Genomic DNA, 14,338 nt, shown 5'->3' on the forward strand with positions numbered 1-14,338 from the left:
TCATTCTCAATGATTCAACGTGACAAAGCTCGGATGCCACTTGTTAGAATTTATAAAATAAATCTACAATATAACTTAATAAACCAAGATCTGTCATGTTAAATCATTAAGAATAAATCAAGAACAAAACTAGATGCGGAAGCGTACCTGAATCCATGGATTCTTTGAAACTTTTTGGAACTTGGGGATTTGATCTTTCAAATTAGCACACAAGAAATTTAGAGAATATCTGCTCTCTCTTTCCTAATGATGGGATATTAGAAAAGATATCTTGTGTATAATTTGGAGACCATAACCCTAATGTTTATAACCTTAGCATATTAGTTCTAAACAAATTCTAATTAGTCCATCATTAATTAGAATTTGATTAAAAGAGTATCTACACATATTTGACCCATACTTTATTTAATAATTAAAAGCCCAATAAAATTCTAACCAAATTAGATCACTTTTAATTTGGGCTAACCTATCATAATAGTAAATAATATTTTAGTGAGAGGATGGATATTCAAATAGTATTCCAATAACCAATTTTTCTATTGTATCAAATTTCAGCTTCACTTATGTGCTAATTGTGAGGCCCGAATGGTTGAATGGAAAGATTTAATATGACTTTCAATTCTGTTGGCACTTGACATCATGTGCAAAGTTCAATTCAGTGACGAAATCTGCCAACTTTATGACAAACCTTATTAAGGAGGGATCATATGTGTCAGAAATATTTTCTTCACTAAATTCGTCTGAATTTTGTCCCTCTCTATTACCTCAAATTTTGCTAGTGAATACTCATATTTTTTTTAAGGGAAAAAAGGTGACCCTATCGAAGTATGGAGTGATTCATGGAATTGCTATATTGAGTTTATAAGAGGTATCATAGAAGCGGAGAACCCAACTACTCCACTTAGAGCTAGATTCGGATGGAATCTGATTTTTGAATCAGATAATTCAATATTGATTCGAACTCTTAATAATATTTACGTTTATTAACGGGAAATCTATACTTACATTGAAAATTTTAGATAATTCAATGATAGAATTTTTTGCTCTTTTCAACCGGTTTTGAGCATGTTATAGATTAATCGATTAATTTTTTTTGATTTGATATTTTAATCAATTCTCAATATAATCGATTTAATTTAATTGAGTTTAAACAACATTAATAAGCGCATTATATTCCAAGCACATGGTACAATGCTTTTTTATCCAAGATTAATTTATTAATAGATCAAGTTTTGCATGTGAAATAGTTTTATTATGCAATATTATAAAAGCAAGAATTCCTCGGTGTTTGTGAAATAGTTTCTTAATTAATGTTGATGCTCGAATTCCAACAGGCATCCTCACTTAGATCAATGATTTAAAAAGATGGGTAATCTCCTTTTGAGAACAACGAGTTCCCAGCAATTTATCTTTTCTTTTTGAGCACCAAAAAAATGGATTCATCAACAGTTCGAATCATCTCAAGATGTTTTGTTAAACCACAACATGTTTCGGAACAATCAAAACAGCCCTTTTATCTCACAACATGGGATCTTGTCATGCTTTCCGTACACTACATCCAAAAGGGTCTTCTTTATACCAAACCACCACCAGGGGATTATTGTGAACAAAACTTGATCAACAATGTCTTGGTAAGGTTCAAACAATCCCTTTCCATTGCCCTCCTTCATTTCTATCCCTTAGCAGGTCGGCTTGCAACAAAAATAGAACAAAACCCAAAGTCACATTCCGTCTTTGTTGATTGCAAAAATAGTCCAGGAGCTAAATTTATACATGCAGCTGTTGATTTATCAGTATCCGACGTTGTTTCCCCTACTTATGTTCCGTTGGTTGTTCAATCGTTCTTCGACCATGATCGAGCAATCAACTATGATGATCACACCAGGCCTTTGTTATCGATTCAGGTCACTGAGCTGGTAGATGGGGTGTTCATAGGTTGTTTGTTAGGGATTTTTGAAGGAGGAGCAGAGAAAGAAATACAGGACAGAACAAGGCAGTATTTTTACTTGCTCACAAATGTGCAGCAAGGGAGCTATGGCTTCTGTAATATCCTGATTTTGGGCCTAGTCGGAATAGTGGTTTCGTGACCACAAAATCCGAGATAGAAATAATTATTTTATGATTATTTTGAGGTCTATGATATGATTGCATGATTGTGTGAAAATTTCGTGAAGAAATTTTATGCATAAAGTGCTTAAATTGAAATTAGGGACTAAATCGAATAATTTGTAAAACTTGCATTCTAGAAGTTTCTAGTATGAAATTGTTTTGAAATATTAATTAGGAGGTCTTAAATAGCAATTTTACCAATTTCTAAGTCTATGGACAAAAATTGGACATGGATGGAATTTTTGGAAAGTTTAGTAGTAAGGGCATTTTGGTCATTTAGGGGTAAAATGAATTAAAATACAAAATTAAAAGCCAATTTTGCTCATCTTCAACCCCATGGCCAAATATAGCAAGGAGAAACCATGGCTAGGGTTTTTCAAGCTTCCAAGCTCGATTAGCAAGGAAAACTAAAATTCGGGCTAAAATGGGGAAAATACCAAGTTGTGGACGAAATGGTAAAAGTAGCCATTTTCGCATACGAGGTAAGTTCATGTGTAAATAATGTAGCATAATTGTTATTTTTAAGTTATTGATGTTAATTATATGATATGCTGATTTTTTTATCGTGAAATATTATGCTTTGTGGTTAATGTTGAGTAATATGCAAATTATGTTTACTACTTGATAAATATGAATTGCTACCGAGTATCGGTTCCGATATTCCATGGAAGACGACAAATGTGAGATCGAGGGAAAAAGACCGTTTGAACCTTAGGAATAGATTAGGATACAAGTGACATGTCACTAGGATGGTTGAGCATCCGAACTCGTTGAGTTGAGTCCGAGTTCGAGAGATGTAACTAGGCATCCGAGCTCGTTGAGTTGAGTCCAAGTTCACTCATGGATGCAAACGCCCGAGCTCGTTGAGTTGAGTCCGAGTTCACTTATGGGCGGGTTACATGGTAACTTGGCTACATATGTGGCACTTATGTGCAAACTTTCCATGTATCCGAATTATATTCCGATGTGTTCAACGGGTAAAGTTCTACTCAAATGGAGGAATACTCAAGATGAAAGGGAGGTATTGGTAAGTGTTGTGAAATGGATACTTTGAACAAGTATGTACTTATCCCTCGGGTTGAAAACTCGATATAACAACAATATGGTAAGATAATAAATGAAAATGTGATATGAATGTCTTGGTGATGATTATGCAAATGATGTTTTATGTTTGCTTATATGGTTATGTTACTTGCTATTTGCATGTGAACTTACTAAGCATTTATGCTTACTCCCTCCTTTTCATTCCTTGTAGTGTTGACAAGCCAGCTCGGAAACCGGAAACGGTTGGAGGCACGCTCACACTATCCGTATACCATCTTGGCATAATGGCTTGTATATTTTGAGTATGGCATGTATAGCATTATAATCATTTAGTGTATATGGTCTTATGATATGGTTATTGAGTGGTATGGAAATGCTTGGTAATGATTAGCCATTGGAATGGCTAATCATGATCATATTTGGTGTTATGTATGCTAAATTGCTAGCTAATCCATGGAAACCATGAAATAGGTAAAATTTACCATAAAATAGATTCAGATAGCAGCAGTGACGTGAGTTTGAAAAAATCACTAAAAATAGTAGAGATACAATTAGATGATGAATAATATATGGAATTGAAGAATTATGAGTCTATTTTCATATGGATGGAACAAAACAGGTATATGAGTTATATTTTATGAGATGTTTAAATTTTTATTAAATAGGGCCAGTGCGATTTCTGGATCCCCTGTTCTGACTTTGGAAATTCACCATAAATTTTTCAAAGATAATTAGAAGTCATGATTTATATGTACAGATTCCTTATTTAGTCTAGTTTTATTAGAAATAAACGGCATAGTCATTGAAACTCTGTACAGGGAGATATCTGATTCGTAATACACAGAGGTCAGAGCAGTCAAACTCTGAAACAGGGGAGACTTTAACTAATAAACTGTACTAATTTGCTTGACCAAAAATTCTATAAAAAAAATTAGTAAATATATATATGAGTCTAGTCTCAGAGAAAATTTACAGAATTGGATTTCGAGTTTCGTAACTCGAGATATGAATTTTTAAGCGACTATGACGCAGATTATTAGCTTGACTGAAAATTTTAAAAATAAATTGTTTGAGTTGTTTAAGTAATGAATTAAGTCTATTAACACCTCGTGTTCGACTCCAACGACGGTCTCGGGTACAGGGCGTTACAGCTTCAGCTCATTTTGCTCACCCATTCAACTAGAAAAACAATACATTTATAGCTAAAAACTATCACCAAATACTACCTACTACCACTAAGTAGCCTAGTAAATTGATAAACATAACTTGCACACATGGTAAAGCTGATTTATCAATCTATTACATCAAACATGTTACCAACTTAGTTCAAATCAAACTAAGCAACAAAACATTAGCTGAAAGTAACAAAACAGCAGCATATGCTCCAGCTGCAACATGCAAGGCTTGGGCAGCTTCCCCTGCTTCGTGGTCTGCATGGAAACCAACTTCAACACTCCTCATTGGCTTTCATGCTGCAAATACCAATCATTCATCAAGTTTTTTTTTAACTTGGCAGTCCTTAGATGCTTTGTTTCAAGCTGAACTTGCTCAAGCAATACATTTTCAACCTTGGCCTCATTTTCAACCAAATCTTGACTCACACAATTTGACCATACCAGTCTTTTGTGGCAAAGATTTGTTCATCAAATGGAGTATTCTCCTCCTTCATAGCCTTGGTTAGTATCACCATTCAAACATATCCTACCTTGTTTTCCTTTGCTAATTACAGTCCTGCTTCTTCTTGCTTTCACATGTTGCTGAGCTCGCACCTTTGTCAGATTTGCATCTTTGCATACTGTTTTCAGCAGGTGTCTTCAACAGGCTCGCAACTATTGGTGAGCTTGCACTTTTGACAAGCTCATAGCTCTCACTTCTAGCTAAGCTTTCAGCTTTGGCATCTTGCTAAGCTTGCAGCTTGCACATTTTTGCTGAGCTTGCAGCTTGCACATTGGAAAGCTCACATTCTTTCCTTGAAACTCCTCCTTCAACTTATTCAAGCTTGTTTGGGAGTTTTTAAGGTTGAGTTGATGTTGTCTTCTCTTCAAGCGATCCTTGATGACATGCTTTGACAACTTCTTTCATTTAACAAGCAGCGGAAGCAAAAATAAATGGCCCTTAAGACTAAGGCTCATGATACCAATTGTTGGGGATTTTTGGAGGAGGAGCAGAGAAAGAAATACAGGACAGAACAAGGCAATAATTGTACTTGCTTACAAATGTGCAGCAAGAGAGCTATGGCTTCAGCTCATTTTGCTCACTCATTCAACTAGGAAAACAATACATTTATAGCTAAAAACAACATCACCTAATGCTTACCTAATGCCACCAATTACATGAAAACTTGATAAAATAACTTGTACACTTGAACAAAGTTGGTAACCAGCTCTTTGACCATCAAGTTACATCAACTTGTCATTCAAATATAATTCAAAATGAACTAAATTACAAAAAACATTATTAAAAAGTAACAAAATGAAACTGAGATGAAACAGTAGCATTAACATCTTCAGTTGCAGTATTTTACCCGAACAACTTATGTGCAAAAAATTCTTACGTGTATGGATTTGCATGAGCTGCATGGAGGCCAATTTCAACACTCCTCCTTGGTTTCCATGCTGCAAACTCCTATTAACCCTCTTAGTTTAATGAATCTTGATGTACTAAGAGGTTTTGTTAAAATGTCAGCAATTTGATCTTCAGAATTGCAATGAACCAGCTCTATTTCTCGAGCTTGTTCCATCTCCCTAACAAAATGAAATTTTATGTTGAAGTATTTTGTTCTTCCATAGAAGACAGGATTCTTTGCAATTGCAACAACGGATTGATTTCCACACATGATCCATGTTGCTTCTTATTGATGCAAGTCGAGGTCATCTAAGATCTTTCTAAGCCATATGGCTTGATTTACAGCCCCAGCAGCTGTTACATATTCAGCTTCAGCAGTGGACAAAGCAACCACACTTTGTTTCTTCGAACTTCAGCAAAAGATAGCTGAGCCAAGGGTGAAGACATACCCTGATGTGCTCTTCATGTCATCTATAGAACCTCCCCAGTCACTGTCTGTGTATCCAACAAGTTTCAAACTTTCTGCCTTGTTAAATAACATCCCATGGCTTAAAGTACCCTTGATATATCTAAGCACTCGTTTGGCAGCTTAAAAGTGCTTCTCATTGCAACAATGCATGAATCTTGAGAGCAAACTTATAGCAAACATAATGTCTGGCCTAGTGGAAGTTAAATACAATAAACAACCAACCAAGCTTCTATAAACAGATTCACTTACTTGCTCAGAATTGCCATGGCTTGATAGTTTTTCTCCTATAGCAATTGGAGTGCTTGTTGCCTTACAGTTTTTCATTGAGAACTTGTTCAGTATCTTCAAGGAAAACGTTCTCTGACTTAGAAAGATTCCTCATTGAGCTTGAGTCACTTCCATGCCAAGGAAATAAGTCATCCTTCCTAAATCAAACATTTCAAACTCCTGCTCTATTTTGGTTTTAAAATTAACCAGCATTGCTTGGTCTCCTCCTGTGACCAAAAGATCATCAACATAGAGAGACACAATGAGCTGTGTTTCAACTTCTTTCTTCTTAGCATATAATGTTAGCTCACTGAGGCTTCTTTGAAATCCCAAACTGACCAAGTACCTGTCAATTCGAGCATACCAGGCTCTAGGATCCTGTTTTAGGCCATATAATGCCTTATTAAGCCTGTACACCATTTGTTCTTTGCCAGACACAACAAAGCCTTGAGGCTGATCAATGTAGATCTCTTCCTCAAGGAATCTATTTAGGAATACAGACTTCACATCAAGCTGGTGGATTTTCCACTGCATCTGAGCTGCCAAGGCAACCAGTAACCTGATGGTGTCTAACCTGGCTACTAGTGCAAATGTTTCTAGGTAGTCCAGGCCATATTTCTGGCTGAATCCTTTAACTACAAGCCTGGCCTTCAGTTTGTTCAAGCTCCTATCAGCATTTTGCTTGGCTCGATAGACCCACTTTACTCCAATAACCTTCCTTTTTGCTGGTCTTGCAACTAACTCCCAAGTCTGGTTCTTCTCAATCATTGCAATCTCATCAACCATAGCCTGTTTCCAGCCTTGGTGTACTTCAGCCTCTTCAAAACTGCTTGGTTCAACTATTGCTACTTGATCCCTCTCATAAATTTCAGTCAAAGGTCTTATGCCCTTGACTGGTTCATCATCAATGTCCATTTTTGGATCATTTTCATCAGGATCAGTCTGCTCAACTATAAATTCTTCAGAGATACCCTCTGGCTCAATTTTGTCCCAATTCCAGATTCCTTTTTCATTGAACACCACATCCCTGCTAACTAGAACTTTGGTTGTTGAAGGATCAAGGATCCTATAACCCTTTTTAACTGAGCTATAGCCAACCAGGATACCAGGTTGAGCTCTTTTGGACAATTTGTCCCTTTTTACTGCTGGGACATGTGCATAGCATATGCATCCAAAGACTTTCAAATGAGCCAGTGATGGCTTGAACCCGAACCAGGATTCAAAAGGAGTTTTATGAGCTAAGGCCTTAGTTGGAAGTCTGTTTTGAATGTAGACTGCTATGTTAACTGCCTCAGCCCACAGGCTTTTGGGCAAATTTTTCTCAATCATCAGACATCTGGCCATATTCATCAGGCTCCTATTCTTTCTTTCACTTACACCATTCTGTTGAGGTGTGTAAGTGTTAGTGAGTTGATGTTTGATTCTAGCTTCATCACAGTAAGCTTAGAATTGTGCTGAGGTGTATTCAGTCCCATTATCAAACATTAAGGTCTTAAGCTTAAAGTTAATTTCTGTCTCAGCAGCTGTCTTAAACTTCAAAAACACAGAGGCCACTTCTGATTTCTGCTTCAAAAAGAAAATCCAGCAAAATCTTGTGTGATCATCAATAAACAAGATAAAGTACCTACTTCTATTTAATGATTCTGCCTTCATGGGACCACACACATCAGTGTGCACCAACTGAAGCTTTTCAGAAGCTCTCCAAGACTTGTTTAAAGAAAATGGTTGTTTGGCATGCTTTCCAAGTTGACATGTTTCACAAACATCCTCTTTTTCAACTGATTGAATGAAGTTTTCAACCAAATCCTTCTTACTTAGCTAGTCCATGGATCTGTAGTTGGCGCAGCCAAGCCTTTAATGCCAAAGCTTGGACTCATCTGAAGAAGCAGTATAGGCACTATCCAGGCCTTTGTTCCAATCCATAACAAAGCTCTTGTTAGTCATAGCTACTGACATGAGCAAGGATCTACTTAGATCACAGATCTGTCATTCATTTCCCTTGAACACCACAGTGTAGCCTTTTTCAACTAACTGAGCTATACTTAACAAGTTTCTATCAATTTCAGGAACCAACAAAATGTTTGAGATGATTTTGTTACCTGTTGGAGTATAGATGACCACATCTCCCTTTTCTTCTACCTTAATAAAGTGGCCATTGCCAATTTTAACCTTAGTTTTGCAGCTTCTGACTATGGACTTGAAAATATCAGCATTTGGCGACATATGGTTGGTGCAGCCACTATCTAAGAGCCAACCATCTGAAACTTTTTCATGAAGTGATAAGCAAGAAATTGCAAAGACTTGCTCTTCATTATCACTTCCTTCTTCAGCTACCCGAGCTTCAACCTTTGGTTGCTGTTAGGTCTGCCTTGGTCTTCCTTTCTCCTTGCAAACTTTTTCAACATGGCCAATCTTTTTGCAGTATTAGTACTGCACATCTGGCCTGAACCAGCATTTGGCCTCTGGATGACCAGGCCTCTTGCAATGCCTGCATGGTCTATCCCATTTCCTTAGAGCATCTGATTTAGACTTGTCTCTCCACGTTTTCTTGTCTTTGTAGGCAGTGGTGCTCGAATCAGACTTGTTTTGGCTTGAAAGGTACCCTCCTGATGCTCTTCCTTTTTACTTGCTCTTCTTTGTTGTTGTACATAGAGAGCATTGATCAGCTCTTATACCAATTGTTAGAGATTTAGCACACTTTAATCGGATGAAGTAAGAACTTTAACCTTGACTTTAACAGTAGTGTATTATACCCGGATAAAGAATGAAGGAAAAATGCTTGGAGTTCAAGCTTTGAACTTCTACCAGGAATGGAGAACAGAATTTTAAAGGCCAAGAAAGATGGAGCATATGGAAAGAAAATCTGATGATTTCATTCATTTTAAACTTTGGCTCAAAGCCATTACATATATCAGTCATTGACTGATCAAAAAAGTAAAAAACAACATCATCTAATGCTTACCTAATGCCATTAATTACATGGAAACTTGATAAAATAACTTGTACACTTGAACAAAGCTGGTAACCAGCTCTTTGACCATCAAGTTACATCAACTTGTCATTCAAATATAATTCAAAATGAACTAAATTACAAAAAACATTGTTAAAAAGTAACAAAATGAAATTGAGATGAAACAGTAGCATTAACATATTCAGTTGCACGTACTTTACCCGGACAACTTATGTGCAGAAAATTCTTATGTGCATGGATTTGCATGAGCTGCATGGAGGCCAATTTCAACATTGTTCTATGAACCATGCTATTGCCGATGGAGTTTTGGCATTTCATCAACACATTGTCCGAAATATTTCAAGCCCAAGGAGATACTAAAAAAAATCTCACACTCGCCAATGTTAGAAAGATGGTTTCCAGAGGGTAACAATGGCCCATTGCTTACCCTTCGCTTCACTCATCAAAATGAGTTCATCACCAGATTAGAAACACCCTATTTTTTAGAGAGAATATTCCATTTTTCAGCAAAGTCCATTACAAAGCTCAAAGAAAGGGCTAACACAGAATCTAACACCACCAAAATCTCCTCCTTTCAGTCTTTATCAGCATTTGTGTGGCGGTTCATAACAAGAGCTCATCGTTTACCATGTGAAATTGTTACTTGTTGCATATTGGCTATAAACAATAGGCCAAGACTTGAACCACCATTATCCCCTAATTACTTTGGGAACTCGTTTCAAATAGTGACAACAATGACCACAGCTGGTGAATTGCTCGATCATGGTCTCGGTTGGGCTGCTTGGAAATTGTACCAAGCTGTGGTTAACCATTCAGACAAATCAGTGCGTGGTTTTGTCAATGATTGGCTTCGGTCACCTTTCGTTTACCAGTGTTCTCCACATTTATATCCACGGAGTGTGATTATTGGAAGCTCATCAAGGTTCAACATGTATGGAAACGAGTTTGGGTTAGGGAAAGCACTTACACTTCGAAGTGGATATGGTAATAAGTTTGATGGGAAAGTTTCACCGTATCCAGGTGAGAAGGAAAAGGAAGTGTTGACATAGAAATTTGCCTTCCATCATTTTCAATGAATGCTCTTGAATCAGATGAAGAATTCATGGCTGTTGTTTCAAAACCCATTTGATGTCGTTTATGCCCTGGGTTTCATTTTTTTATTTCGGTTAAATTGTGTAATTAGTCATTGTGGTAAATTCTTGAATTATGTTTATTAATTGAAAAAAGAAATTTAAGTTTATTTTTTACAAGTTTTTTTTGTTGGATTTAACTGCGAAATTTTCGTATTTTGATCATAACTTAAACTACATACATTTATTTTAGTGCTAAAATATACCGATTCGAATGAAATTGTTATATTTTCATCTTTGATAAAAGTATTGTAGAAGTATATGTACTAGTAATTAGATTGCATTTTAGTTTCTCTACTTAAAAATTGAGAAAATTAGTTATTGTACGCTGGATCAAAGAGTAAATTGGTCTTTTTGTTAAAATTTCTCTTCATTTCTATGGTTAAAAACTATTCCTATACATCAATATGAAGTATACGTGGCATGTCACATGTCACTATTTGATTATTTCGCCAACCACATCAGTTTTTAACATTACCAATGGATAAAATTTTTAATTAAAAGAATGGATTTGTTCTTTAAATTAATCTACAGAGACTAATTTATTTATTTTTAATTAAAAAATAAAAAATAATCTAACTCCTAATACACGAAATTCGTTACTTTTACCTATTACATGTATAAAAGATAATCTTTTGGATATTATTTAAAGATTTTTAACATCTCTAGATTTGAGAGTTGAGACCAATCCTTACTGATAATATATATATGCGATTTCAAAATTTTTAACATCTCTAGATTTGAGAGTTGAGACCAATCCTTACTGATAATATATATATATATATATGCGATTTCAAAGTTCAAAATTTGTGTTCTCAAGGATGAGATCACTTGCCTCTCATCTAAATTATAAACCAAATTTTCACCTTTTAACTATAAGTTTTTATTTTTTGCACTAAAAATAAATTTATTTATAATTTAAAAACTACAGCTATATACTTTTATTATTTTAGTCACTATTGTTATATACTTTTATCATTTTAGTCATTTATCATTAATTTTTTTATTATATATATTTATTTATTTATTTTATTCACTCAATTTTTTTAAAAAAATTATTTTGGTTAGTACTCACTTTTTTTTCTATAATTAAGTTTTTTTAAAAAAAACCCTGATTTTCATAGTGAATTAAACTATTTAATTATTGAGATGAACCACGTCTTTCACTTATATCCAATTCCATGTAAAAATTAAGATTTCTTTTCCCTTGCAAAGAAAACTTATTAATTCTTGTGAAACCCTAGATTTTTTTCTTTTTACTAAAACAACTAATATTAATTCTAAAAAAAGAAAAAAAAGTAATAAAGGAAATTAAAAAGATAAAATGGTTTTTCCAAATAAAAATCTAAATTGTCCCTATAAAACCCCAAAAGTTTTTAAAATTAATTCTAAAAAAAATTAAAAAGATAAAATGAGTGACCAAAATGAAAATTTACTAAAATTAGGTGACTAAAATAAGTGCAAATTAATGGCAAACGACTAAAATGATAAAAAAATATATAATGTTAATGCCTAAATTACTAACTTTTATTTTCGGTGCCTGAAAGGAAAATTTATAAAAGTTGAGTCGCTAACTACATAGTTTACCCAACTTTAAATCGTTTTCCACTGCCCTTGTACGTCAACATAAGGATTGAGGGGTTTGGTGGGATGAAACTTTTTGATAGTATCTTTCTTTCTATATTTATATTACTCGTAATGTTTTATATTGATTAATATAGTGGAATAGTAAACGTTTGAACAAAGCACCCCTCTTTCAAACCAAAGCACCTAATCAAAGAAAATTCAATTTGACTTCTATTCCCACAAATCAATTTCCACCACAGAATTTTATTATTAGATATCAATTCCACCACAAGAAACAACACTCATGAACTCTTCAGCTAATTCAAGAGCTTTCATTGACGATGGTGGAAGGCAAATTTCCAAGTCAACACTTCCTCCACCTTCATGTCCTGGATACGCCGAAACTTTCCCATCAAACTTATGAGCATATCCACTTCGAAGCGTCAATGCTTTCCCTAAACCGAACTCATTTCCATACTTGTTGAACCTTGGTGAGCTTCCCATCATCACACTTAGTGGGTCAAAAAGCTGAGCAATCTGGTAAATGAAAGGTGAATCAAGCCAACCATTGACGAAACCACGCACTTGTTTATCTGTATGGTTAACCACAGCTTGGTGTAGTTTCCAAGCAGCCCAACCGAGACCATGGTTAAGTAGTTCACCAGCTGTGGTCACTGCTCTAACAGTTTGAATTGAGTTACCAAAATAATCTGGGGATAAAGCTGGTTCTAGCCTTGACCTATTGTTTATAGCTAACCTACAACCAGTGACTGTTTCGTTTGGGAAACGACGTGCCTTTGTTATTGACCGCCATACAAATGCAGATAAAGATTGAAAGGAGGAGATTTTGGTGGTGTTGGATTCTGTGTTAGCCCTTTCTTTGAGCTTTGCAATGGATTTTGCTGAGAAATGGAATATTCTCTCTAAAAGCTCGGGTGCTTCAAATCTGGAAATGAACTCATCTTGGTTAGTGAAAGGAAGGTTAAGTAATGGACCATGACCCTCTGGAAACCATTTCTCTAACACTGGAGGACGTGAGATTTTCAAATTAGTATCTCCTTGTGCTTGAAATATTTCAGACAATGTGTTGAAGAAATGCCAGAAACTGGTTCCATCGCCAATAGCATGGTTCATAGAACAACCTATGAACACCCCATCTACCAGCTCGGTGACTTGAATCGATAACAAAGGCCTGGTGTGACCATCATAGTTGATTGCTCGATCATGGTCGAAAAACGATTGAACAACCAACGGAACATAAGTAGGGGAAACAATGTCGGACACAGATAAATCAACAGCTGCATGTATAAATTTGGCTCCTGGGCTGTTATTGCAGTCCACAAAGACGAAATGAGACTTTGGGTTTTCTTCTATTTTCGTTGCGAGCCGACCTGCTAAGGGATAGAAATGAACGAGGGCTATGGAAAGGGATTGCTTGAGCCGATCCAAGACATTGTTGATCAAGTCTTCTTCACAGTTATCCTCTGGTTTAGCATAGAGAAGACCCTTTTGGATGTATTGCACCGAGAGCATAACAAGATCCCATGTTGTCAAATAGTAAGGCTGTTTTGATTGATCAGAAACATGTTGTGGTGTAACATAACATTCTGAGATGATTCGAACTGATGATGGATCCATTCTTTTTGTTGCTAGAGAGGAAGAGGGTAAAGTATATTTAGATTGGATTAGCAGGGTTGTTGAATATTGAAGTAATGATGTGTTTATATATTGATGGTTGCTCAAAACGAAGAAATAAAATTATTTTGCTTGGTCTACTTTTGATTCGCAGCTTGGCTTTATGTGGTTATTGAATTGCTGGGAACCAAGTCAAATATTGTAGCAATATTGATTATATAATAATTTTAATTTTTAAAATTGGATTGATAATTGAATTAATTATATCATTAGTTCTCAATTTATCGGCAAATTCAATCAGTTAAAACAAAAAATAAGAAAGGAAAATGTCTTGATCTTTTGTCTACATTTATTTTAGAAGTTTATGTCAAATATACATGACGATTTGATATTTTAACCAGTTCAATTAATTATGATTTCGATTCATTAATGGTTCTAAATAGTCTACTCAAAACTCAGTTTATTACTCTTATTTAGACTAATACACTCATCAATTTTCGATTTAATTATTCCAACTGATCACTCTAATCTAATTCGAACAACATTAATTATATCCCTTAAATATACTAATAGTTAAAGTTC

General features: G+C 35.2%; 1 protein-coding gene and 1 pseudogene across 1 annotated transcript; one reads left to right on the forward strand and one right to left on the reverse strand.

Annotated features, from left to right (window-relative positions):
• The first annotated feature begins 1,433 nt into the window (after positions 1 to 1,433).
• On the forward strand, positions 1,434 to 10,554 carry LOC107941528 (uncharacterized acetyltransferase At3g50280-like; annotated as a pseudogene).
• Positions 10,555 to 12,212: 1,658 nt separating this feature from the next.
• LOC107941524 (protein ENHANCED PSEUDOMONAS SUSCEPTIBILITY 1) lies at positions 12,213 to 13,903 on the reverse strand. Its single transcript, XM_016875073.2, has one exon. The coding sequence runs from the start codon at positions 13,757 to 13,759 to the stop codon at positions 12,392 to 12,394; it is 1,368 nt and encodes a 455-aa protein (XP_016730562.2). The 5' UTR covers positions 13,760 to 13,903; the 3' UTR covers positions 12,213 to 12,391.
• Between the last annotated feature and the right edge of the window lie 435 nt (positions 13,904 to 14,338).

The sequence above is a fragment of the Gossypium hirsutum genome, chromosome A06 (assembly GCF_007990345.1).
Source record: "Gossypium hirsutum isolate 1008001.06 chromosome A06, Gossypium_hirsutum_v2.1, whole genome shotgun sequence".
Taxonomy (NCBI): domain Eukaryota; kingdom Viridiplantae; phylum Streptophyta; class Magnoliopsida; order Malvales; family Malvaceae; genus Gossypium; species Gossypium hirsutum.